The sequence below is a fragment of the Myxine glutinosa genome, chromosome 1, assembly GCF_964187855.1.
Source record: "Myxine glutinosa chromosome 1, kmMyxGlut1.1, whole genome shotgun sequence".
NCBI classification, from domain to species: Eukaryota; Metazoa; Chordata; class Myxini; order Myxiniformes; family Myxinidae; genus Myxine; species Myxine glutinosa.
In genome coordinates this window covers 372,345,249-372,372,100 of record NC_136261.1, presented here as the reverse complement: position 1 = coordinate 372,372,100, position 26,852 = coordinate 372,345,249, and the positions used below count along the sequence as shown (strand labels likewise).

Genomic DNA, 26,852 nt, shown 5'->3' with positions numbered 1-26,852 from the left:
TACTTTCTTTTGAATCCAAACAGCACAAAAACAATGCACAAACATGTTAATTAATTGTACAGTATGGACAATTTTATAGTTGAAGTGCCAAACCATATTTTCCCCATTACCTCCTAAGTTTGCGGTTCACGGGGATTTTCACCACCTCGTGAACGACAAGGCCTTCCTGTCTAGACTTTAACACTGAGTGGGGTATCGTGTTCTATGAACTCTCTTGTTTCTGAGGTAGTTGTGCTCCATAGTAATTTACCTGATGTTTTCTTACCTTGAAAGTTTTGTTTTTATAACTACCCCTCTCGATCTACAGGTTTCAACTCTGTTCCACCTCCTTCTCTGATACAAGAAAATGGCGTTTTCTTTGATGACTGGAGTTTGTGCAGATGAACTTCAATGCATTGTGTGCCTTGAACTGTACGAGGAGCCAATTACTCTGCCATGTGGCCACTCATTTTGTAAAGTCTGTATCGAGCAACACTGGGAAAGCAGGGAAGAGGCCACAGTCTGTGATTGTCCGAACTGCCGTAAAGTATTTCCGATAAAACCAGAATGTCAAAAGAATGTGGCCCTTGCCAAATTGGTAGAGAAGACGAAGTTGGTGCCAGGAGTAAACGTGGAGGAGCGAAGATGCACCGAGCATGGCAAGCCAATACAACTCTATTGCAAGGATGATGAAAGCTTGATGTGTGTGATGTGCCTGGTTGGACAACATAAGAACCATGAAGTTGTTCCTGTGGAGATTGTTCATGATGAACTCAAGGCAAGTAAATAAATGAAAATGTTTTTTATTTCATGTAAATTATATCCATTTGAATTTATCTCCAAGAATATATAATCCATTCTCAAAGGAAGTTGAAAGAACAAAGTGCCAAAAGATGTAAGACATTGATAAATTGCAAGTTCTGTTATCATGAAAATTTCTCATAACTCAGAACATTCTTCACAAGTGGAGGTTATTTTATAGAAAGACTACGTTCTTATGATACTTTCCCCCTCACTGCTGTAGATCAATTGGTTGTAGAATGAGCAAAGTATAAAAAACTTTTTAAAATTGAACAACTGACAGAAAAGGTGGTTATTGATTTTACAGGTAAAAAGGTAGGCTTGAGAGCTCACCAAATTAACAATTTTGTGCTGAGATTGTTCATGGCCCCGGGCCTAAGGATATAGACCCAAATCTCTGAAAAAGCTTGGAGATGAAATGTCAAGCGATGCTCAAGAATAATGTGTGTGAACAGCATTTTGAGCTGTTGAATAAAGGGAAGTGTGTGTTAATAAAAGATACAGGTTGAGGTCAGGTCAGGTCAAAGATACAGGTCAATTCTGTATCCTGGACATGGCTCAAGCATTTATCCAAATCTGGTATTGTCTCCCTCTCTTCCACTTTCATAGTCATGCCTGAGTCTCAATGGGATCCACTCCCAGTTGAAAATCTAAGGCCCCAAACCAGTCTCAGGTTAAAATTTTGCTTATAACTCCACCCTCTGCTGCAGCACCACTCATCCTCCACACAGGCAGGCATCAGCTTCTTCCCTCTCTGAACATGTGTGAAAAAAGAAGAAGCTGGAGCAGCACTTGGAATTGTAAACCCTGGCGAATGTCATTGTCTCACTTTGTCTCTTTAAAACGACCAACTGGAAAAACCTCCAATCCACTCAATTTAAGCAACACTTGCAATTCAGGTCTTCAAACGTGTTAACATCTCCATTATCCACAATCCTTCCTGGAACAACTAAATATCTGAGTTGGCTTGGAAAGCCAATGCCTCATTGCCTCAATTTAAAAAATTATAATTTTTAACAACCCACAAGGCTTACAGCTGCAGCTCAATGGAGTACAGTAATACCCCGGCCTACGTCATTAATTGGTTCCATAAGCCGTGACGTAACTCGGTTTTTGACGTAAACCGGGCGTAATGTATTAAAAATGCCTTAAAATGAAGACAAACACCGTAATTCGTAAAACTAGAGTAAATAACTGGAGGAGGCTGCGGCTTCACCCTGAATCTGTGCCGCTCCCCGTCGGGAGTCCCTCCGTTGTTTTCTATCGGTCGGGTCTTCTCCTCGAACGGTGTGACCGGCACGGACGTGTCGACCGTGAGCTGGCTTGTGTGCCGATTGGCTCCGCGGCCCGCTTCACCACGGCGTGCTTTACCCAACGTGTCCGAGCAGTTTCACCGGTGGTCGTGTCGTGTCGTCTGTGACGAACGAACGAGCTCAGGGTTCCGTGAACCCGGCCGCCCCGCCCCGGGGATCGACGTTCGCCTCCGAGTCGTAGGCGTGCCCCGTCTTTCCTCGAGCGGCCGAAGTTGCTTGCTTCTTTATTTTTGGACGATGCGATATACGCAGAAATGACGACGTACAGGCAGGCATTTGCAAATCCATGCACACGTGCACATGCACACGTCGATCGGTTCTTTACAAGGATATGCATCAACAACAACTTGCTACTCCCTGCACCACAGATGTCAATATCCAAACAATTTACCTGCTCCCTCTACCTAACTTTAAACTACCCTCCCTGGGTATTAGTGAAGGGGTCCATCCTCCCCCATCCACTCCTTCGCACCATGCACTCTACACCACTCAATCCACACTACTCACTCCACACACCATTTATTCCCACACACCAAGTATTCTCTCCATTTATCCACTTGCACCCCATGCAACTCAATCACTCAACACCATTACACATGTCCTCAATACACCACTCATACACTTTGTCCACATGTCCACAACCTTCATCACTCATGATGTACCAATGTTTGTTCATGGCATAAAAAACTCAAGGTCTAAGGTGGTCTGTGGGGCCCCACCCAAAATTGGTATTTGCTCTTTTTTCTGAAACTACACATACGATGTTGATGAAACTTGGCCACAAACTTCATATCTGATGCCTAATGAAGGTGTATTGACTGAATCAAAATCTGAGCATATGAAGGGGATTCACAGGGGAGAGGGTTGTGAGGGTTGACGCCCCCCAAATACGAATTCGCTCTCTTCTCTGAAACTACACACAATTTCAATGAAATTTGATCACAACCATCATCACTCATGATGTACAAAAGTTTGTTCACCGCATTAAAAAATATCGTGGTCTGTGGGGAGTTTGAGTGACTGTGGCTCCTGATCCAGGTGAGCTTTAGGACCCGCGGTCCTATTTTTGCTTGGCTCATGGGGGCGATCCCCAAAATGTTGGACATAGAAATTTTTTGACTCCGGCAGTAATTCTTGGGAAAAATGCCAGGGGTATGGAAACGGCCACTTTATATGGGATGTGCCATATGGCAAAGTATAGAAAAGAAGGGACATTTCATAGCTTGTAGAAAATGGCAAAGAATAGAAAAGAAGGGACATTCAAAAACTCATGTGCACGTTGGTCTACCCTTATGTTCTGAGGAGGAATCAAGTAATATTCCAGAAAAGTTCATATGAAGGGTGCCAATTTCATTCATACAACTGCATGAAGAAGTAAATGTATTTCATTTGCCAGATGTAGGGCGCCCCTTTATAGTCCACCTCTGCTTCCTTTAACTATCAATAATTATTTACCATGATAATAATGTTGATGAGCTCTCTTCTCGTACAGTTGTATAAATAAAGAAGAGTTGATATTTAATTTTGAATCTATAAATGTCTCGTCTCCACTTTTTTTGCAAATATATTTTAAAATCATTTTGTGCAGTTTGTGCCTCATCGTTTCCACATACAGATGAACAAATCCCTTTACCTGGACTTATTTATTCTGTGCAGGGCGTTTTGGCTGCAAAGTGTCCTGAACTATCAAATGCAAAGCAGCACCTTGAATCCCAACTCCATCAGCTGAAGTGGGAGGTTGAACAAACACAGGTATGAAGTACCAAGGAATGGACGTGATTGAAGGAAAGAGAATTAGCATCTGGAAAAAATATTTGTTCTCCAATGGGTGACATCACCACAGCTCAAACTGCACAATATTACTTACATCTCAGCCATCTCAGGCCACCTCTGGCCATCTACACACACTAGCCACCAACCACCTGACTCAAAACAATTTCAATCCATGACCATTAATGTCAGATTTATTTTTAAATCCAACTGACCAGACTTTTTTTGAAAGTTGTCTGCTTAAAATGCTTTGAAGTTATTGTTTAAAATGCTCTTTTTGGATACAAAAGTCAGCTCATGGAAGAGCAATAAACAGAGTGAAAAAAGGAAATGTATTGACGGTGGGGCAGTGGGGCAAAAGGTGGAATATGAAAAAGTTAGGGAATTAATGAATGGGCAAAAAAGAAAAAATAACAAGATGTGAAGAACACATTAACCTGCAAGACGATTGGTTTGGGGAAGTGGGGAGTGGTGGTGAAAAGTGGTGAAAATAGTGAAAGTGGTAAAATATTGCAGGTTTGGATGGTTCAGGATGACGGGAGAGGGTAGTGGGATGCCAACATCGAGCCGTGGAGGGTAGAGCGGGATTGAACTTTTTCATGAAGATTGTTTCACAAGCCAGAGAAAAGAGTGGAGGTAGGCAGGTATCCTGTAATATTACTGCCCACCTCTGTGCAATTCCCTGGAAACAAATTCCCTGGAAACAAACTCTGTCCATATCTGAACAAGTGTTGGTGTTTTTTTGTGATCAGGAAATCTGAAATATTATTTTATTTCTTTCACTTTTAAAGATTTATACCTTTTCTGCCTAATTCTGTCCATCACATGCGAACTGGTTAAAATCTCCCTCATCTCGGTTGGGTAAATGTTGAAATTTTCCATCAACCCATCAACTCACCCCAATAAGTGTTGTGGAAAAGTGTCCTGTCCAAAACATTGTCCTTCTGAACGTACTCGTGCAATATGTCCTCATCCTTCCTCAGTCGTAATTCTTTGTTCTCTTTAGTTTTAACCTTCTTTCTGATGGTTTATTCTTGACTTTTAACTCTAATCACACAATGATTGATTTATTCCAGGATTCAGGCAAAGGGACTGTGGACAGGATGGAGGAAAAGCGATTGGCGTTGTACCAATATGTGGATAAATCCGTGGATCTGATGAAGAGTGGGGTGATCAAAAGGCAAAATGAGAAGATTTGTCTTCTTCAGAAGCAGATGGACAAGGTGAAGGAGCAGTTGAACTCTCTCCATGAAACAAATTCCACATTGAAAGCAGCACTCCAGGATCTTGAGACTATTTCTTTTTTACAGGTAGGCATTCTTCGTCACCTTTTACAAAAGTGGTAATGTTTAATTGTCAATGTTTATTGAATTTAATTTTTTTAGAAGAGGAAAAAATTGACTAATCATAAACTTTCAGGACATGAGAACCTATTGAATGCTCGGATTTGGGGTATTGCTCGGAGAGTGAATTAATGGTACATTGTACTTCAGAAGGACAATAACACAACATGAATATACCATCATATGTGGAGATATCGTCCTTGACACAGACCCTGGAAGTTCATTTATCACTCTTGTTTCGGGATTATAGTTTCACATTTACCACAACATTTATGAAGCATTATTTACATTTATGAAGAGAGCATTCATTAACGAAGAAGTCTTGAGGTAATTCACTTTTCTTCCTTTTCAGGGTTATAAGGATGTCATAAAAAGGTGAGACTGTGATGGTGTCCATCACATTGTTTGACACATCATGCTTTTTTTCCTCCTCTCTGTTCCTTCTTCAGAACCATCATTCATTTTCAATCATCTCCAGATATATTTTATTTTCTACTTCTTCCAAAAATATGTAATTCACAAAAATGTCTCAACTCGTTCCCATTTGATGATCCTTGTTATATAATGTAACCTGAGTCCATATTATATTAGAGAACATGAAGAAAATAAAAGTTTATCAAGTCTATTTGTTTCACCCATTCTCCTTTTCATATATGTGTTGAATTATAGATTCTCATCGAAAGATTGGCGCAAATATAAATTCCATCGATCATTCTATTTCAAACCTGGTGTTGGGCTAGCGGCTAGGGTGCCAGCTTAGGATCCTAGGATCCTGGGTTCGAATCCCGGTCAATCGCTGAATTAACGCCAGGGGGGTTGACTCAGCCTGTCATCCTTCCGAGGTCGGCTCATTGAGTACCAGTTCACTGGTAATGCCCTGTTTGTCGTAAAAGGCGACAAACAGGGTTGGCGTCGGGAAGGGCATCCGGCCGTAAAACATTGCTTCAAAAAGGGGACCAAAAAACAACAACAACCACGGTGCCCGAAAAAGGCCAACCCCCACTTTGTGGGGAAAAATGGCCTCTAAAGGTGGTTATATATTCTATTTCAACCACAAGTTGTTCTTTTTTGGGTTTTTTTGGATACAGAATCGAGGCTCGTGAAAGAGCAAACATTTATCACACAAACAAATCAAACAGACAAACAAAATATATAAAAAGAGGGAGCGGCAGACAAGATGGGGAGAGAAGGGGAAGCACACAAACACAACATTTGAGAGCAGGGACATTGGGAGATGTGTGGGAGGGAGATGGCTTGGGGGGAGGAGGCGTGGGAAGGGGGTGGGGGTGGGGGGGGGGGGGTGCGAGAAGTATAAAACACAAGGACAACAAGGACTTCCAGGAAAGAAGTTGTTATTTCAAAAAAGTGGATTTGGGGTGAAATTAGCAGGGGTAGAAAAGATCAAGGTTTTGGATGGGGGAAGATAAGAGATGGTGGTGAACAGCTGTTTTAAAGACCTGGAGGGAGGAGTGGGATTGAAGAGAGTGATGGATTTTGTTCCAGAGGTGGGAGAAAAGAGGAATGAAGGAGTGAAGGTGAGCAGAGAGTCTTGATTTTGGCAGTTTAACCATAAGAGGATTGCAGGTAGATCTTGTGCGACCTGCAGGAATACTTGGGGGACAGCCCAGAGAGAGCTGGGGGAGCAAGGCCTGAGAGGAGTCGGTAGAAGACGGAAAGACCACCAACCTGCCTGCGGTGAATGAGTGAAATACCCTCGGAGTTAGCCTCATCGTGGGAGATTCCAATGATTCTGAACGCTTTGCTTTCAACAGCATGTAGACGAGCTTGCCGTGAGGCAGGAGCACCAGCCCAGAGGGGAGAGCAGTATTCCATTGAGCTGCGGATGAAAGCCTTGTATATGGTGAGGAGCTCAGGTGTGCCAAGGAAGGACTTCGCACGACGGAGGATGCCGAGTTGGCAACTGGCTTTGGAGCCCAGATTTGAAATGTGGTTTTCCCAGGAAAGATCATGGCAGATAGTGAGACCCAAAAGCTTGAGTGACAGAACTTATTGGAGAGGATTATTCAGAAAGTGGATGGGAGGGTTGTCCAGTTGGTCCTTTCGGAGAGACATCGTAGGAGTGTGATATTTGTCAGGATTGAAAGACATGTTCCACTTGTTTGCCCAGTCTGTGATTTTGTCCAGGTCTGCAGAGAGTGAGGAGGCTGCAGACTGCCAATCTGAGGGATGAGGAATGGAGCAGAGAGTGGAGTCGTCAGCAGACATAGAGAGGATTTTCAAGAGATTCAGAGAGATCATTGATGAAGACCAGAAAGAACACAGGGCCCAGAACACTGCCTTGGGGAACTCCAGCCTGAACAGGAAGAGGAGATGAGAGAAACCCATTTAGGGCCACACATTGACTATGACCAGAGAGGAAGTCCACAAGCCATGCGTGGAGATTTCCATGGATACCAAAGGAGGAGAGTTTGGTGAGCAGAGCGGGGTGCCAGACCGTATCGAAGGCACGTGATATGTCAAGGGAGACAGCTCTAATTTCCTGTTTGGCATTGAGGACCTCCGTCCATTGTTGAGAAAGCAGAGGCAGCATGTCCAGAGTAGAGTGACCTGGTCTGAAACCAAATTGATGATCAGAGATCAAGCCATTGGAGAAGAGGAAAGATTTCATATCCGAAGCAATGATGGATTCCATTACTTTGCTGAAAATTTGGGAGAAGGCTGATTCGTCTGTAGTTGCTAGGATATGTTTTTGGACATTTTTTGTGTAAAGCAGAGATGTTGGCTGATTTCCAAGCAGATGGCAGATGACCTTGAGCAAAGGAGAGGGTGAAGAGAACAGAGAGAGGGAGTGAAAGAGCGGAAGAACAGGATTTTAGGACCCGTGGGCTGATGCCGTCAGGTCCAGTTGTAGAATCAGAATCAGAGTCGAGGGTTGACAGAAACTTTTCCACCTTGTCAGGAGGAAAGGACACAAAGTCCAGGAGCAGCTGGGTACGACTGGGTACGGTGGGTACAGAGAGGGATGGGTTTGAGACACAAGATTTAGAGGCAAACGCAGAGTTGAGGCATTCAGGTTTTTCACATGCGGAGTCAGCTGTGTAGCCGTTTGAGGTAAGGGAGGGGATGGAGGGGGAACAGACACCAGAAACAGATTTGACCAGACGCCACCAGGATTTGGAAGAGGGGGACAGATAAGAGAGTTCGGTGTTGAGAATGGAGAGATATTGTTTCCTGGCTCTCCAGAGGGTGGACACACACTTGTTTCGGGCTTTGTGAAAGGAAATGAGATTTCCTTCCGTTGGATTTGCTTTCCAGGAGACAAAGGCAAGTTGTTTCTCGGCAACAGCCTCACCACAAGATTCCATGTGCCATGGACGGGAGGAAGGGTATGACAACTGAAGATGAGATGGGATAAATCTGTGCATGAGAGAGAGCAATTTACTTTGGAAGAATTCCCAGGATGAGTTGATGTCAGAGGCGGTAGAGATGGGAGACCAGTCCAGATGATTGATGGCTGCTTGAAGACCGTGCCAGTTGGCCTGAGTGAAATGCCAGACTCGTCGACGCTGAGGAGGCTCTCTGAGAATGGTCAGAGAGATGTCCACTTTAACAAGCACATGATCAGATGAGCCGATTGGAGCAGAAGAAGAGCAGCAGACATTCCAAGGGAAGTTCGTCATAACCAAGTCCAGAAGAGAAGATGCTCCCTTGACTGAGATCCAGGTCAGGAAATTGACAGATTGTGTCATTCCCAGTGAGTCGCAGAAGTCGTTTGCTGAGGAGCCATGTCTGGTGAGAGAGGTACCCACACCCAGCCAACTGGGACGGTGACAATTGAAATCGCCACATATGAGGAAGAGAGAGTTGGGATGAGTAGATCGAAGTTGGTCCATATTATCAGACAGCGAGATGTAGATGGAGTCATCACTGTTTGGTGGACGGTACAACACACATATGAACAAAAGGTGGGAGCGAACGGGAAGCTGTAGCCAGAGGTATTCCTGGGGGTGAGGTGGAGAGAGGGCAGTGCAGGGCGAGTGAGGAAGAGAGTATTTGATAAAGATGTCAACCCCACCTCCAGGACGAGGCTCAGGTCTATCATACCGGAGGAGGGAATAACACGGGAGAGATACTAAGGAATCAGAGACATCATGAAGGAGGAAAGTTTCTGTTAAGCAGATCATGTCTGGTTTGTCAAGCAACCTGTATGGAGAGATCAGTCAAGTTTGAGCCAAGGCCCTGGATGTTTGAGGTCCATACCTTTAATGAAGAGGAAAAGAGGGAGCATCGGATACAGAACAGAGGGGGGAAGGGGTAGGGTAAGATGTGGACGAGAGGAGGAGGGAGGAGGAGGTAGGGAGAGCTGTTTAAGGTGTGTCAGAGATTTCAGAATAGCTTGCAGAAAGGGAAGGATGGGGTGGACAAAAGGTTTGATGGTGATTGGGTGAGGGACAGTGAGGTGTTATTTGAGGAGGGGGAAGAGCGAGGCAGAATGTTGGGGGAGATGAAGGTGAGAGTTGGAAGGGGGAAGAAGTGGGGAGGATGCTTTGAGGAAGAGGGGTGAGAGGGGAAATGGAGAAGAAATGAGGGTGGGGAGATTTGAAGGGGAGGGGGGAGTTTATGAGGGGAGGGGTTAGGGGAGAGTTTAGGAGGGAAGGGACAAGGGGGGGGGGATTTGAAAGGGATGAGAGATGGGGGAGATTTGGAGGGGAGCGGTGAGGGGGGAGTCTAGAAGGGGAGGAGTGAGGGAGAGTCTAGGAGGGGATGGGTGTGGGGGGAGTTTAGGAGGGAAGGGGCAAGGGGGAGATTTGAAAGGGATGGGTGATGGGAAGGATTTGGAGGGGAGGGGCATGGGGGAAGATTTGAAAGGGATGGGTGATGGGGAAGATTTGGAGGGGAGGGTGAAGATTTGAAAGAGATGGGTGATGGGGAAGATTTGGAGGGGAGGGGCAAGGGGGGAGATTTGGAGGGGAGGGTTGATGGGGAGGTTTTGGAGGGGAGGTGTGAGATTGGATTTTAGAAAGTGCACGATTAATGGGAAACGAACATTTATTGCAAAATGAGTTTCTTGTGACCTTCGAGTCAAAAATACGTTTAAGGACGCTGGAGGAGGGGGGGGGGGGGGGTGGAGTGCAGCTGAGTTTAGGGAATGTATGAAAGAGGCACTGTAATAGATGGAATTTTTTTTTGGAATGAATAGATTTGGTGAGCAAGTTGAAAGCATCCTTTTAAAGAAGAAGAAGAAAAAGGTGTTATAATATACGACAGAATGCAGTACTTCAGGGGAAAGTTTAAACATTTTTAAATTGAGCAGTGAAAACTATCTGGGGAAATGGGGGAGAAACACGTGGTCGAAGAATGAACGAACGAATAAACGAATAAGAACAGAGAAGGAAATATATGTATATTTTTTTGAGTTGAGATTTTAAACAAGGAAGTTTGTGGTGGAAAGACTGGGAAAACTGAGAGAACGAAAGTAATTGGAGCACAATCGAAGGACCGCTGAGAGAAGTTTATCGATATCTTCTATATTTGAGGCTTTTATAATATCATTTTACAAACCTTTTTCTCCTCCAATGACCCCCTGACCTTCCTGAAGTTTTTTTTTCCCTTTTCATACCAAGGCTCGAGTCGGTGTCACATTTTCAATCTCTGAAGATGGCACAACCCACAGTGTTGGACTTCTCCAAAGAGGAGAAGAATCTGGGCTCATTCATTAAACTCCATGAGAACTTTCTGAAGAATATAATGAGTGAGTGACAAAAATGTGCTATTTTGTGAGGAGAATAATTATTTGGGGAACATGAGATGCGAGAGAACCAGGAAGGATAATAGAAAAGTGAAAAGTACATAAATGACAAAGATCATTGTCTTCCTCTCATACACAACTTTCAAAAGGACATAATCTGTTTTGGCACCTTAGCGGTGTTTGGGGCACCTTAAAGGATACCGTACAGTACCTTCAGAAAGTATTCACACCCCTTGACTTTTTCACATTTTGTTGTTACGGCCTGAATTTAAAATGGATAAAATGTAGATTTTTTTGGTCACTGATCTACACATAATACCCCCATAATGTGGAATTAATTTTTTTGTGAATTTCCTTTCACAAAATCATTAAAAATGAAAAGCTGAAATGTCTTGAGTCGACAAGTATTCAATACTTTTCCTATGACACTCCAAATTGAGGTGAGGTGCATCCAATTTCCTTTGATCATCCTTCAGATGGATGTTCAACTTAATTTTTTTTTTTTTTTTTTTTTTTTTTTGTATACAAGATCGAGGCTCGTGAAAGAGCTAACATTAATCACACAAAAAGACAAACCGACACACAAAACACAAAAAACAAGGGGAGAGGCAGACAAGATGGGGAGAGGGGGAAGGACACAAAGGAGAGGGGGAAGAGGGGGAAGGACACAAACACAACATTTGAGAGCAGGGACATCGGGAGGACTTGGGGGGGAGGTGGGAGAGGATTAAAACATATGAACACTGCAAGGACTCTGGGGTGAATTACCGGGGGTAGAAAAGATCAAGGTTTTCGATGGGGGACGATAAGAGATGGTGGTGAACAGCTGTTTTAAAGACCTGGAGGGAGGAGTGGGATTGAAGGGAGTGGGGGAGTTTGTTCCAGAGGCGGGAGAAAAGGGGAATGAAAGAGTGAAGGTGAGCAGAGAGCCTAGACTTTGGCAGTTGAACCATAAGAGGGTTGCAGGCAGATCTTGTGCGACCTGAAGGAATATTGGGGGGACAGAGCACAGAGAGAGCTGGGGGAGCAAGGCCGGAGAGGAGTCGGTAGAGACAGAAAGACCACCAACCTGCCTGCGGTGAGTGAGTGAAAGGCCCTCGGCGTTGACTACATCGCAGGAGATTCCAATGATTCTGAAAGCTTTGGCCTCAACAGCGTGAAGCCGAGCAAGGTGTGAGGCAGGAGCACCAGCCCAGAGGGGGGAACAGTATTCCATTGAGCTGCGGATGAAAGCCTTGTATGATGTGAGGAGCTCAGGTGTGCCAAGGAAGGACTTTGCACGATGGAGGATGCCCAGTCGGCGACTGGCTTTGGAGGCCAGCTTGGAAATGTGGTTTTCCCAAGAAAGATCATGGCAGATAGTGAGACCCAAAAGCTTGAGCGACAGAACTTCTTGGAGAGGATTGTTGAGAAAGTAGATGGGAGGGTTGTCCAGTCGGTCCTTTCGGAGAGACATTGTAAGAGTGTGAGATTTGTCAGGATTGAAAGACATGTTCCACTTGTTTGACCAGTCTGTGATTTTGTCCAGGTCTGCAGAGAGTGAGGAGGCTGCAGACTGCCGATCTGAGGGATGAGGAATGGAGCGACAGAGAGTAGAGTCGTCAGCAAAGAGATAGAGAGGATTTTCAAGAGAGTCAGAGAGATCATTGATGAAGACCAGAAAAAGCACAGGGCCCAGAACACTACCTTGGGGAACTCCAGCCTGAACAGGAAGAGGAGATGAGAGAAACCCATTCAGGGCCACACGTTGACTACGACCAGAGAGGAAGTCCGCCAGCCAGGCGTGGAGATTTCCATGGATACCAAAGGAGGAGAGTTTGGAGAGCAGAGCAGGGTGCCAGACCGTATCGAAGGCACGTGAAATGTCAAGGGAGACTGCTCTAATTTCCTGTTTGGCGTTGAGGACCTCCATCCATTGTTGAGAAAGCAGAAGCAGCATGTCCAGAGTAGAGTGACCAGGTCTGAAACCAAATTGATGATCAGAGATCAAGCCATTGGAGAAGAGGAAAGATTTAATATCTGAAGCAATGATGGATTCCATGACTTTGCTGATAATTGGGAGAAGGCTGATTGGTCTGTAGTTGCTGGGATCTGTTTTTGCACCTTTTTTGTGCAAAGCGGTGATGTTGGCTGATTTCCAAGCAGATGGCAGATGACCGTGAGCAAAAGAGAGGGTGAAGAGAACAGAAAGAGGGAGTGAAAGAGCAGAAGAACATGATTTTAGGACCCGTGGGCTGATGCCGTCAGGACCAGTTGCAGAATCAGAATCAGAGTCGAGGGTTGACAGAAACTTTTCCACCTTGTCAGGAGGAAAGGACACAGAGTCCAGGAGCAGCTGGGTACGACTGGGTACGGTGGGTACAGAGAGGGATGGGTTTGGGACACAAGATTTAGAGGCAAACACAGAGTTGAGGCATTCAGCTTTTTCACGTGGGGAGTCAGCCGTTAAGCCGTTTGAGGTGAGGGAGGGGATGGAGGGGGAACAAACACCAGAAACAGATTTGACCAGACGCCACCAGGATTTGGAAGAGGGAGACAGATAAGAGAGTTCGGTCTTGAGAATGGTGAGGTATTGTTTCCTGGCTCTCCTGAGGGTGGACACACACTTGTTTCGGGCTTTGTGAAAGGAAATGAGATTTCCTTCCGTTGGATTTGCTTTCCAGGAGACGAAAGCAAGTTGTTTCAGGGCAACAGCCTCACCACAAGATTCCGTGTACCATGGACGGGAGGAAGGGTATGACAACTGAAGACGAGATGGTATAAATCTGTGCATGAGAGAGAGCAATTTACTTTGAAAGAATTCCCAGGATGAGTTGATGTCAGAGGCGGTAGAGATGGGAGACCAGTCCAGATGATTGATGGCTGCTTGAAGACCGTGCCAGTTGGCCTGAGTGAAATGCCAGACTCGTCGACGCTGAGGAGGCTCTCTGAGAATGGTCAGAGAGATGTCCACTTTGACAAGCACATGATCAGATGAGCCGATTGGAGCAGAAGAAGAGCAGCAGACATTTTCAGGGAAGTTTGTCATAACCAAATCCAGAAGAGAAGATGCTCCGTTGACTGAGATCCGGGTCGGGAAATTGACAGATTGTGTCAGTCCCATTGAGTCGCAGAAGTCCTTTGCTGAAGAGCCATGGCTGGTGAGAGAGGTACCCACACCCAGCCAACTGGCATGGTGACAATTGAAATCACCACATATGAGGAAGAGAGAGTTGGGATGGGTAGATAGAAGTTGGTCCATATTATCAGACAGTGAGATGTAGATGGAGTCATCGCTGATTGGTGGACGGTACAACACACATATGAACAAAAGGTGGGAGCGAAGGGGAAGCCGTAGCCAAAGGTATTCCTGGGGGTGAGGTGGAGAGAAGGCAGTGGAGGGCGAGTGAGGAAGAGTTTTTTATAAAGATAGCAACCCCACCTCCAGGACGAGGCTCAGGTCTATCATACCGGAGGAGGGAGTAACCTGGGAGAGATACCAAGGCATCAGAGACATCATGAAGGAGGAAAGTTTCTGTTAAGCAGATCACATCTGGTTTGTCAGAAGCAACCTGTATGGAGAGGTCAGTCAAGTTTGAGCGAAGGCCCCGGATGTTTGAGGTCCATACCGTTAATGAAGAGGAAGGGGGAGCATCGGGTCCAGAACAGGGGGGGGGGAGGGGTAGGGTAAGATGTGGAAGAGGAGGAAGAGGTAGGGAGAGCTGTTGAAGGTGTGTCAGAGATTTCAGAATAGCTTGGAGAAAGGGAAGAATGGGGCGGACAAAAGGTTTGATGGAGATTGGGTGAGGCACAGTGAGGTGTTATTTGAGGAGGGGGAAGAGCAAGGCAGAAGGTTTGGGGAGATGAAGGTGAAAGTTGGAAGGAGGAAGAAGCAGGGAGGATGCTTTGAGGAGGAGGGGTGAGAGGGGAGTCTAGGAGGGGAGGAGTGAGGGAGAGTCTCGGAGGGGAGGGGTGTGGGAGGAGTTTAGGAGGGAGGGGAGGGAAGGGGCAGGGGGGGAGATTTGAAAGGGATGGGTGATGGGGAGGATTTGGAGGGGAGGGGTGAGATTGGATTTTGAAAAGTGCACGATTCATGGGAAACGAACATTTTTTGCAAAATGAGTTTGAGACCTTCGAGTCAAAAATACGTTTGAGGACACTGGAGGAGGGATGGAGTTCTGGATAGTTTATGGAATGTAGAAAGGAGGAACTGTAAGAGATGGTATTATATATATTTTTTGGAATGAATAGATTTGGTGAGCAAGACGAAAGCATCCTTTTGTAGGAAAAGAAGAAAAGGGTGTTATAATATATGAGAGAAAATAGTTGTTCAGGGGAGAGATTATACATTTCTAACCGCGTGATCGCGAACGAAGAATGAACGAACAAAAAGAACAACAAATAAACGAATAAGACCTGGGAAGGAAATATTTTTTTTGGGGTTTTTTTTTAATTTTTTTGTGAGTGCAGATATTAAACAAGGAGGTACGGGGTGAACGACTGGTACGAAACAGAGAACGAAAATAATTTCAGCGCATTCGACGAATCGCTGAGAGAAAAACAAACCACAAGGTCGGAGACGGTACGGTAGTCTAAGCCTACGAGTACTAGGCCGCAGAATACTCGATACCATTAACCGACGATTGTGTATACATGTACGAAAAATTAGCACCGAAAATTTTCCAAAAGATACGCTATAGGTACATACACCGAAAGATAGATACAGTCTCGACAAAAACACAATTGAGAAATATCACTTAGCTTCGAAAGCGTGAGTGCATGGAGCAGCTTCGAAAAGACGTGACCTCGCCGTGATCTCGCGAGATCTGAGATAATTGGAATCCACTATGGCCAATTCAATCAATCAATCAAAATGGTTTGTCGAAAGCATGTCTGGCAGCGAATGGCTGAATTGCACATGCATACATATTCATAATTTTCAATCAAAGATTGCTTCCAAGATAAAAGTTTATAAAATACAATTAGTGCATTGACAAAAAAAAGTTAAATTAAAAAACAAACATTGTACATTTCAAACAGAGCTAATGGAGCTCAATTGATTGGAAATGATATGAGAAAGAAACACACTTTTTTTTACAAGGTCCCACAGTTGACAGTGCATGTCAGAGAAGAAACTACCATTACGTCCAAGGAACTGTCCATATAACTCTGAGATAGAATTGTGAGGAAGCGTAGATCTGAGGAAGCGTATCAAGCAATTTCGAGAATGTTGAAAGTTCCGTCCGACCAAACTGAGCAACCGGGCAAGAAGCACCTTGGTCAAGGAAGGTGAACAATAACCCAATGACCACTGTGACAGAACGAGAGTTCCTTGGCTGAGATGGGAGAACCTTCTGGAAGGACAAGAGTCTGCAGCACTTCACAAATCTAGGCTTTATGGCTGGATTTGTGAAGCCAGACAAAGCCACTCCTGAGAAAAAGGCACATGACAGCATGCCTGGAATTAGCAAAAAGATACGAGAAAGACTCTGCGAGTGAGGCAACATATTCTGTGGTCTGATGAGACGACAATTGAACTCTTTGGCCTGAATGCAAAGTGCTATTTCTGGCGGAAACAGAGCACACCTCATCACCCATCTAACACAATCCCCACTGTGAAACACAGTGGTGGCAGCATCATGCTGTGGGGATGCTTTTCAGTGGTGGGGACTGGGAGACTTGTAAGGACAGAGGGAACATTGAATGGAGCCAAGTACAGGCAAATCCTTGATTAGAACCTGCTTCATAGAGGAAAAGACCAAAAGAGATTTTGGAGCTGTGAGGACTGGGATAAATACATTTTCTTTGTTTCCTTTTTCCTGTTTCCAGGGGGATGGGGCAAGATCAATTATACTTGATTTTTGCATTTATTGCTTGAAGGTAAGGCGTGTGTGTGTTTGTGTGTGTGTGTGTTTGTGTGTATCCACAGCTCACTTGTATTAACAGGAAATTAACGGAACTAAACACCTCTCAGTCTCATCCACAGATATTTGTCGTATTTCCTATTTTTCCAGGAGTCTGATTTTCATCCAGGAGCAAAACAATTATGGTTAATCATCTATGATTTGCCACTCGTTTAAATGCTGAAAATCATGTTTAAAAAGACTCTTTGAGTTACACACTTCTCCCGAGCAGCGGCAGGTTAAAAGTGCCCTGATGAGCAGAAAGAAGTCCCTGAAAATTCACACACAGCACATGCGGGAAAGGCCTCGTTAGCATTCACACATTGTTCAAATCTGTTCATGTTTATAAATTGTTCCTTAAAGCAAAAAATATTTATTGTATAAATAAACAGCAGGGTGTCCACATTGATTGTGATGTTGCTTTACCTTTCCTTCTTTCAACAGAGCCAGTGGAGCTCCAAATGTCTGAGCTGGACCAGAGCAGCTTGAGAAGACTTTGTAAGTGAAATGAAGGGAAATGGGACATGGAGGGTGAAGGGATTGAAATGAATGATATTTAACGAGGAAATTCATTGTCCTTCTTTGGTTTTTCTCTTTTTCCATGATCTTTCTAAATTCCCACTTTCTTGACTTTAATTAGTTCCCTTTCCTTTGATTTTGTTTCCCTTTTTTATTCATTCTGATACACGTTTCTTTTCTCGCTTACTTGGATTATATGTTCAACATAGTTAAAGCTTTCTTGTTTTTTGAAAGTTCACTTTTGAAAATTTTTCCACAAAATCATCAAGGACAAAATATAAAGAAATTTCAAACAGATAATGCATCACCAAAACTAATTTCAAACAAAGAATGCATTTTCATCTGATCATGTGCTTGTGAAGATCAACATCTCTTTGGCCATTCGCAGTAAACAGGCAATCCTGACATCACTGCCTCATTTACACTTAATCAATTATTGCTTCAAGCTTCGACAAACACTCCACTGGTTACAACAACACTTGATTACTCTTGTAGTCGAGCCACATACGGAGACTCTACAAATTGGCAGCCTGAATACAGTACATGATCATCAACAGTACATGATTTCAGTACCTGATCAGTTCTCAGTACATGATCATCAACTTTTTACAAACTGCAAGGACATCTCTAATAACAACATTATATAATTATCTACATTTGTGATTGGTCACTCGAAGTTGATAAAAAAGAAAAGTAGGAATGACAACTGAATTTGCAATAAGTCCCTGGAATTACATCGGAGCTTACGACAGTGCATTCAGAAAGTATTCAGACCCCTTCACTTTTTTCACATTTTGTTATGTTGCAGCCTTATGCTGAAATCGTTTAAATTCATTTTTTCCCTCATCAATCTACACTAAATACCCCATAATGACAGAGAAAACAGGATTTTAGAAAGTTTTGCAAATTTATTCAAAAGGAAAAACTGAAATATCACATTGACGTAAGTATTCATACCCTTTGCTATGACACTTGAGATTTAGCTGAGGTGCCTCCCATTTGTCTTGATCATCTTTGAGATGTTTCTACACCTTGATTGGAGTCCACCTGTGGTAAATTCAATTGATTGGACATGATTTGGAAAGGCACACACCTGTCTATATAAGGTCTCACAGCTGACAATGCATATGAGAGCAAAAACCAAGCCATGAGGTCAGAGGAACTGCCTGCAGAGCTCAGAGACAGGATTGTGTCGAGGCACAGATCTGAGGAAGCCTACAAAAAAATTTCTGCATAATTGAAGGTTCCCAAGAGCACAGTGGCCTCCATAATTCTTAAATGAAAGAAGTTTGGAACAACCTGGACTCTTCCGAGAGCTGGCCGCCCGGCCAAACTGAGCAATCGGGGGAGAATGGCCTTGGTCAGAGAGGTGACTAAGAACCGGATGATCACTGGCTGAGCTCCGGAGATCCTGTGTGGAGACGGGAGAAACTTCTAGAAGGACAACCGTCACTGCTTTATGACAGAGTAGCCAGACCGAAGCCTCTCCTCAGTGAAAGACACATGAAAGCCCGCTTGGAGTTTGCAAAAAAGCACCTAAAGGATTCTCAGACTGTGAGAAACAAGATTCTGTGGGCTTTTTTTATTCACTTGTTTCTGTTATTTTTAACAATGTGGAATAACACAATGGTTTGGTGCCCAATCTTGGAGCAAACGTGTCAAGATACACTACCGGTCAAAAGTTTTAGAACACCTCAATTTTTCCAGTTTTTATTGAAATTTATGCAGTTTAATATCCAGTGAATAACCTGAAATGGTACAAAGGTAAGCAGTAAACTGCTCGAGGTTAAAAAAAAGTTTAGGTTAGCGAAAACGGGAAAATAATGTAAATTGCGCAGTTATATTATTTTAAAAAAAAAAAGGCCTTCTTCAGTGAACAAGTAATGGGTTAACAACTTACAGCTGCTCTGCAGCAATGTAAGTAAATTAAGCCTTGAAAGTTGATGCAAACAATTCGTACAGGTGTCCCAACCTCTGCTGATTACTTGATTACAAACCCCCTGTCTGTATAAAAGCAGTGTTGAAACAGACTGTTATTGTACCCTCCGAAGCATTATTTGGACAATATTGCACTGCAGGAAGTGGTATATTGGAAACTGGAGGAAACTGAGGGGAAGAGGTCTGGCAGACCCAAAGCCACAACAGAATCAGAAGACAAGTTTCTGAGAGTCAACAGCTTGCGTGATAGGCGGCTCACAGGACAACAGCTTCAAGCACAGCTTAACACTGGTCGAAGTAAGCAAGTCTCAGTTTCAACTGTGAAGAGAAGACTTCGAGCTGCAGGTTTGACAGGTCGAGTGGCAGTAAGAAAGCCATTGCTAAGATGGCTAAATAAGAAAAAGAGGCTTGCCTGGGCCACGAAGCACCGCCAGTGGACTACTGAAGACTGGTCACACCTCCAGGTGTGTCCAGGTGTGAAAGCCTAAACACACCTCCAGGCGACGTCAAAACTACTTTCGAGGAAAAGAACAAGAGGCCAGGCCTCAAATCATGGAATGGCCAGCACAGTCTCCAGACTTAAACCCCATCAAGCTGGTTTGGGATGAATTGGACAGAAGTGTGAAAGCAAAGCAACCTACAAGTGCAACACATTTGTGGGAACTTCTGTAACAGTGTTGGGAAAAACTTCCCAAACAATATTTGATTTCCATTGGAGAAAGAATGCCACGAGTGTGTTCGGCGGTTATATCTGGAAAAGGTGGATACTTTGCTGAGTCAAAAATTTAAATTAAATTTTGTTAAACAAAATGATTCTATGATTTTTTTTTTTGTTATCTCCAATTGTTTATTTGTTCTATGCTTAATTTCAGAGTACATTAAGACATAAAACTGCGTAAATTTCAATAAAAACTGGAAAAATTGAGGTGTTCTAAAACTTTAGATTGGCAGTGTATCTTAATCAGCAATGTCAAACACTGTACATGTGTTCCTATATTGTTTTACGTAAGCCTGACTGTATCTTGCAGCTCTGTCTTATTGCTTGTTTCTCAAAGAGTAATGTCTTAATCCAGCCTCAGGCCACACAACGAACTGCACTGAGAAATGCCCAAAATAACTGTTGTGTGTCTACCTTAGGCAGAATGTATAATCCTGGTAAAGGCCATACCTCCAGCATACCTCTGGTAGAGTGCATACATCTGGTAGAGTGCATACCCCTGGTAGAGTGCATACCTCCGGTGGAAGGCGTACCCCTGGTAGAGTGCATACCTCCAGTAGAGGGCATACTTCCAGTCGGGTGCATACCCCTGGTAGAGGGCATACCCCTGGTAGATTCCATACCTCTGGTAGAGTGCATACCCCTGGTAGAGTGCATACCCCAGGTAGACGGGATACCCCTGGTAGAGTGCATAACCCTGGTAGGGTGCATACCCCTGGTAGAGTGCATACCCCTGGTAGAGTGCATACAGCTGGTAGAGTGCATACAGCTGGTAGGGTGCATACCCCTGGTAGAGTGCATACCCCTGGCAGAATGCATACCAGGCTGATTAATTCCATTTTTGTCCCACTGATCAGATCCGGATTCGAACCTTCACCAAAATCGAATCACCTCTTCCTTGTCACACACCCAACTTATCCACCAAGTTTCGTCCGAATCTGTCCATAACTTTTTGAGACATCGTGCTGTATATCATTGTTCGCCCGATCATTCAATGGTGAGGTTGGTGTTGGCTTCACGGTTCAGGTGGCTGGCTTTAAATATTCGGGTCCTGAGTTTGAGCCCCTGCCATGATGTTGAACACCAGGTGGGCTGACACAGCCTGTCATCCATTTAAGGTGGGCAAAATGAGTACCTGCCGACTGGTAATGGGGGCATTGCATCAGTGCACGTCACGTCTCCAGAAAATGATGCAGCCAAACAGTCACAGGCTGCATATGAACCACCACCAATCAATGAAGAAGAATCCCGAAAATAATTCTCGTATCCGGATCCGGATCTTCACCAAAATCGAATCATTTATTTCTTGTTACCTACCCCACCGGTACACCGAATTTCGTCCGAATCCGTGCATACCTTTCTGAGATATCCTGCACACAAACAGACAGGGGAAAAAACATAACCTCGGTCCACCTTCGTTGGTTGGAGGTAACAATAAAATTCCTTTCACGCCATTTCATTGGCTAAGGAGTGCAGTACTGACCAGGTCGCCACTCCGACGCAGGATACTCGAATGGTTTATTACTCCCAGTAAGCTGGTACTCACCTGGTCCACCTCGGAAGGATGACAGGTTGAATCAGCCCACCTGGACCCGGTTGCTCGAAGCTCTCCAGTGGATAAATATGTGAGATCCTTCCAGCAACCGGGCCCAGGTGTTATTTTAACGGTACGACAGGTGCTCAATGTCAGGACTTTAAGATGTTAAACCCGCCACCTTGACCGTTAAGGTAACACCAGGTTTATGTTTCCCCATAACCCATTCACAAGATGTTACAATTTCCATGAAACGTCATTATTTTTATTTTAAAAGAAAATCGAACGAAGGCGAAAATTAAATAGCCGGATGTGCGGGGGAGGGTTTTGTTATATGGGAACAAGAGGATGTGCGGGGGAGGGTTTTGTTATATGGGAACAAGAGGATGGTCGGGGGAGGGTTTTGTTATATGGGAACAAGAGGATGGTCGGGGATTCCTAACCAGGTAAAGAAAGGTGAATTGTGTTTCGTAAAGAAGGTGAAATTAAAAATGTATTTCATATTTCAAATGTTATAAAAGAGATTAATGTTTGTTTCTGTCCGTTTGTCTAACGAAGTCTGTGACCCCTCGTCGTGTCCACAGATGGACGAACCCCGAGTCTGGACCCAAACTCTGCACATCGACGGATCAAGATCTCTCGGGATCTCAGGACGGCGACTCGAACCAGGACCGACAATCAGTACCCGGAACATCCTGATCGGTTTGATCGTTGTGTACAAGTTCTTTCGTCTGATTGTTTCTGCTCGGGTCGTCATTACTGGGAGGTCGAGGTGAGGTCGAGTAGTTGGTGGAGAATCGGAATCTGTTTAAACTCCATGGGGAGGAAAGGGGAAGGGAAAGAGTGCAGGTTGGGAGGGAATCCCGAGTCTTGGTGTTTGCAGAAATGTGAAAACAAATACTCAACATGGCACAACAATCAAAGAACCCTCCTGTCCGTGCCGGGGAATCCTGAACGGTTTGGGTTCTTGTTGGATTGTGCGGAGGGAGAGTTTACGTGTTTCCGGGACTCGCGGGTTCTGCACGTGTTCAGGGGGAACTTCCTGGTCCCCGTTAAACCCGCGATTGAGGTTTATGGTGATGGTGACTCCGTGCGGTTTTGCTCGTTCATTCCATTCTGATTATTTACTTTGTGATTATAACAATGTATTTACAATCTGATTGTTGATTTGTTAATAAAGTTTATAAAATTAAATACATTTATTGTTTTTCTAATTTTGTGTTTGATGAAAATGCATTTATTTCCTTCACATTCCTCACATATTTACAACAATATCTGGGCATGACGTATGTCTAATGATTTTGGGATGAGAGAAAAAGTCATGGGACGTGGTTTTCTGAATTGTTGGAGTGAAAAAAACCCCAAGAAACACATCAGACTCCATCTTCATCCTGTCAGACTACCGTCTCCACCAACAACACACAACTATTAATTATGTATATATTTATACACACGACACCACCATATACCACAACTTCTACCGACACGTGATGGTTGTACCCCCCAACGGAAGTCGTGGGTCAAATCTTCCCCTTTCTTCCTGCTGCCCGGATTCATCAAGTGCTGATCGGTCCCCGTGGACCGGCCCTTTCCCTCTTGTCTCGCTCGCTCTCACACTCTTTCCCTCTCTCTCTCACACTCTCTCCCTCTCTCTCTCACACTCTCTCCCTCTCTCTCTCCCTCTCTCTCTCACACTCTCTCCCTCTCTCTCTCACACTCTCTCCCTCTCTCTCTCACACTCTCTCCCTCTCTCTCTCACACACACTCTCTCTCACACTCTCCCCCTCTCTCTCTCACACTCTCTCCCTATCTCTCTCACACTCTCTCCCTCTCACTCTCCCTCTCTCACACACACACTCTCTCTCTCACACTCTCTCCCTCTCTCTCTCTCCCTCTCTCTCTCTCACACTCTCTCCCTATCTCTCTCACACTCTCTCCCTCTCTCTCTCACACACACTCTCTCTCTCCCTCTCTCACACACACACTCTCTCTCTCTCACACTCTCCCCCTCTCTCTCTCACACTCTCCCTCTCTCTCTCACACTCTCCCCCTCTCTCTCTCACACTCTCTCCCTCTCTCTCTCACACTCTGTCCCTATCTCTCTCACACTCTGTCCCTCTCTCTCTCACACTCTCTCCCTCTCTCTCTCACACTCTGTCCCTCTCTCTCTCACACTCTCTCCCTCTCTCTCTCACACTCTGTCCCTCTCTCTCTCACACTCTCTCCCTCTCTCTCTCTCTCACACTCTCTCCCTCTCTCTCTCACACTCTCCTCCTCTCTCTCTCTCACACTCTCCCCCTCTCTCTCACACTCTCTCCCTCTCTCTCTCTCACACTCTCTCCCTCTCTCTCTCTCACACTCTCTCCCTCTCTCTCTCGCACTCTCTCCCTCTCTCTCTCACACTCTCACTCACACTCTCTCCCTCTCTCTCTCACACTCTCTCCCTCTCTCTCTCACACTCTCTCTCTCTCACACTCTCTCCCTCTCTCTCTCACACTCTCTCCCTCTCTCTCTCACACTCTCTCCCTCTCTCTCTCACACTCTCTCCCTCTCTCTCTCACACTCTCTCCCTCTCTCTCTCACACTCTCTCCCTCTCTCTCTCACACTCTCTCCCTATCTCTCTCACACTCTCTCCCTATCTCTCTCACACTCTCTCCCTCTCTCTCTCACACACACTCTCTCTCTCTCACACTCTCTCCCTATCTCTCTCACACTCTCCCTCTCTCTCTCACACTCTCTCCCTCTCACTCTCCCTCTCTCACACACACACTCTCTCTCTCACACTCTCTCCCTCTCTCTCTCACACTCTCTCCCTATCTCTCTCACACTCTCTCCCTCTCTCTCTCCCTCTCTCTCTCCCTCTCTCTCTCACACACACTCTCTCTCTCTCCCTCTCTCACACACACACTCTCTCTCTCTCACACTCTCCCCCTGTCTCTCTCACACTCTCCCTCTCTCTCTCACACTCTCACCCTCTCTCTCCAACACTCTCCCCCTCTCTCTCTCACACTCTCTCCCTCTCTCTCTCACACTCTGTCCCTATCTCTCTCACACTCTGTCCCTCTCTCTCTCACACTCTGTCCCTCTCTCTCTCACACTCTCTCCCTCTCTCTCTCACACTCTGTCCCTCTCTCTCTCACACTCTGTCCCTCTCTCTCTCACACTCTCTCCCTCTCTCTCTCACACTCTGTCCCTATCTCTCTCACACTCTGTCCCTCTCTCTCTCACACTCTGTCCCTCTCTCTCTCACACTCTCTCCCTCTCTCTCTCACTCTCTCTTCCTCTCTCTCTCTCACACTCTCTCCCTCTCTCTCTCACACTCTCCCCCTCTCTCTCTCTCACTCTCCCCCTCTCTCTCACACTCTCTCCCTCTCTCTCTCTCACACTCTCTCCCTCTCTCTCTCACACTCTCTCCCTCTCTCTCTCACACTGTCTCTATCTCTCTCACACTCTCTCCCTCTCTCTCTCTCACACACTCTCTCCCTCTCTCTCACACTCTGTCCCTCTCTCTCTGACACTCTCTCACCACCAAGTGACAACACACCACACGAGCTGCTTGCCTCTGAAACACACCAAGCTAGCTACTTCCTTATGGAACACACCAAGCTAGCTGCTTGCTTATGGAACACACTATGCTGGCTGCTTGCTTATGGAACACACCAAGCTAGCTGCTTGCTTATGGAACACACCAAGCTAGCTGTTTCCTTATGGAACACACTATGCTGGCTGCTTGCTTATGGAACACACCACACTGCTGCTTGGTATGGACTTGCAAGTCATCCCATGTTGTGACCAAAATGGGGAAAGTAAATAATAAATAAAGCACCCGACACCATCTATCCCCCTCCATTCGGTCCAACGAAAACGGTGAGAAGAGTGAAGAACGAGATAATTTGCTTGTCCTTGTCCTCAGCGCCAAAACTCTGCACACCGAGGACGCTCTATTTCTTGATCTTCCACATGATGTTGCCTTGAGTGCTCAACTTCGCGCACAGACAAAGCGGAGTCAAACAGATTACCAAATTCAACACCACCGGAAGCTCTTTTGGCGCCTTGAGTAGTTGGTTGTTTTTGACGTTTATTGCTTAATGATATACCATTTAAATTACATATTGGAGAATATACATTCCATATTATATCACCTGCTTTATTTTATAGTGCTGCATGTCATACGGGTATATCTTTTGAGAGAAACTAAACACACGAAAAGCAGTCAATACACCGTCGATATCCGGGTTCAAGGTTCGATTTACTTACCACGCATGTGCAGCATCAGTAATTTCCATTATCGTTACTCGCAACGGTACCCGCCCTATGGGCGGGGCTTCAATTGGGAGGCCCAAATGAAAAGGCAAAATATCAGAAATTGAAGGCTTTTTTATTTTAAACGATTCATATAAACATCCGTTGAATCATATCACACGCAAATCATGAAAATCTAAACAGTACATGGTGCCCATTTTGAAAAAAACTTGAATTCTGCAAAACGGAAGCGGCTGCTACACGTCTTTCTCAGTTGCCCCTTTATGTGTGAAGAGTGCGTGCCGAATCTGTAACATGGAAGCCTGTTTCTCAGTCGCTTTGCACACGCTGCCGTGTTTCCACACGTTTATATAGGAAGAGTTCATCAGGAGTCGATCTACTCTCTACTGGGTACGTATAATTTCAACAAAAGCCACATCACTGTTTATATCGGTAAATATTATTCCCTCGTGTTTGGGAAAATTGGAAAACTTGGAAAATTGGAAAAACCATATATCCTATTTTACTCCAGGGGTCCCCAGGATTACCCACCGAAAATATCGTTGCGGTCGGTTCAGCCGTTTTTTGCGGTACCTTCGAACTTTGTGCTGGACGGACTGACATTTGGTGAATTATAGTAAGATAACAAATGTAAAGCACGATTATAATCCCATTACGATTATCGAACAAAACTAATTTCAACTAATCCCCATCTTTGTTGCACAAAAACTGTATTTGCGGGACTTATACCCCGACGTGCAATGGCCTAACACTGCAAATACCAGCAGTTGCTTAATATCAACACTTTCCTGTTCCCCATCCTGTCATTGGTACTAAAAGTTTTTTTTACAGGTCTGGTGAAAAATGGCCTAATGGCTCAACCTCAATGGTTAAAGTGGTTGGCTTAAGAACCTAGGGTCTTGAGTTTGAGACCCTGTCATGCCGTTGAATTAACAATAGGTGGGTTGATTCAGCCTGCCTGTCATCCTTCTGAGGTCAGAAAAATGAGTACTGGAGGAATGATGCAACCAGCAGCCAAAGACTGCATACGAAGCAGCACCAGTGGTTTACACAAAAAAAGCAAACATTTCAATGAACGATG

At 44.8% G+C, this 26,852-nt stretch overlaps 1 protein-coding gene across 1 annotated transcript in view; it reads left to right on the top strand.

Annotated features, from left to right (window-relative positions):
- Positions 1–22,701, top strand: part of LOC137415224 (E3 ubiquitin-protein ligase TRIM7-like) — a 34,453-nt gene extending 11,752 nt beyond the window's left edge. Inside the window, exons 2-8 of the mRNA XM_078770173.1 lie at positions 308–757; positions 3,750–3,845; positions 4,940–5,173; positions 5,559–5,581; positions 10,792–10,919; positions 17,243–17,296; positions 22,092–22,701. Coding sequence (XP_078626299.1) covers positions 347–757; positions 3,750–3,845; positions 4,940–5,173; positions 5,559–5,581; positions 10,792–10,919; positions 17,243–17,296; positions 22,092–22,627 — 1,482 coding nt within the window. The 5' untranslated portion in view covers positions 308–346 and the 3' untranslated portion in view covers positions 22,628–22,701. The remainder of the gene's footprint in view (positions 1–307; positions 758–3,749; positions 3,846–4,939; positions 5,174–5,558; positions 5,582–10,791; positions 10,920–17,242; positions 17,297–22,091) is intronic.
- Positions 22,702–26,852: the final 4,151 nt, after the last annotated feature.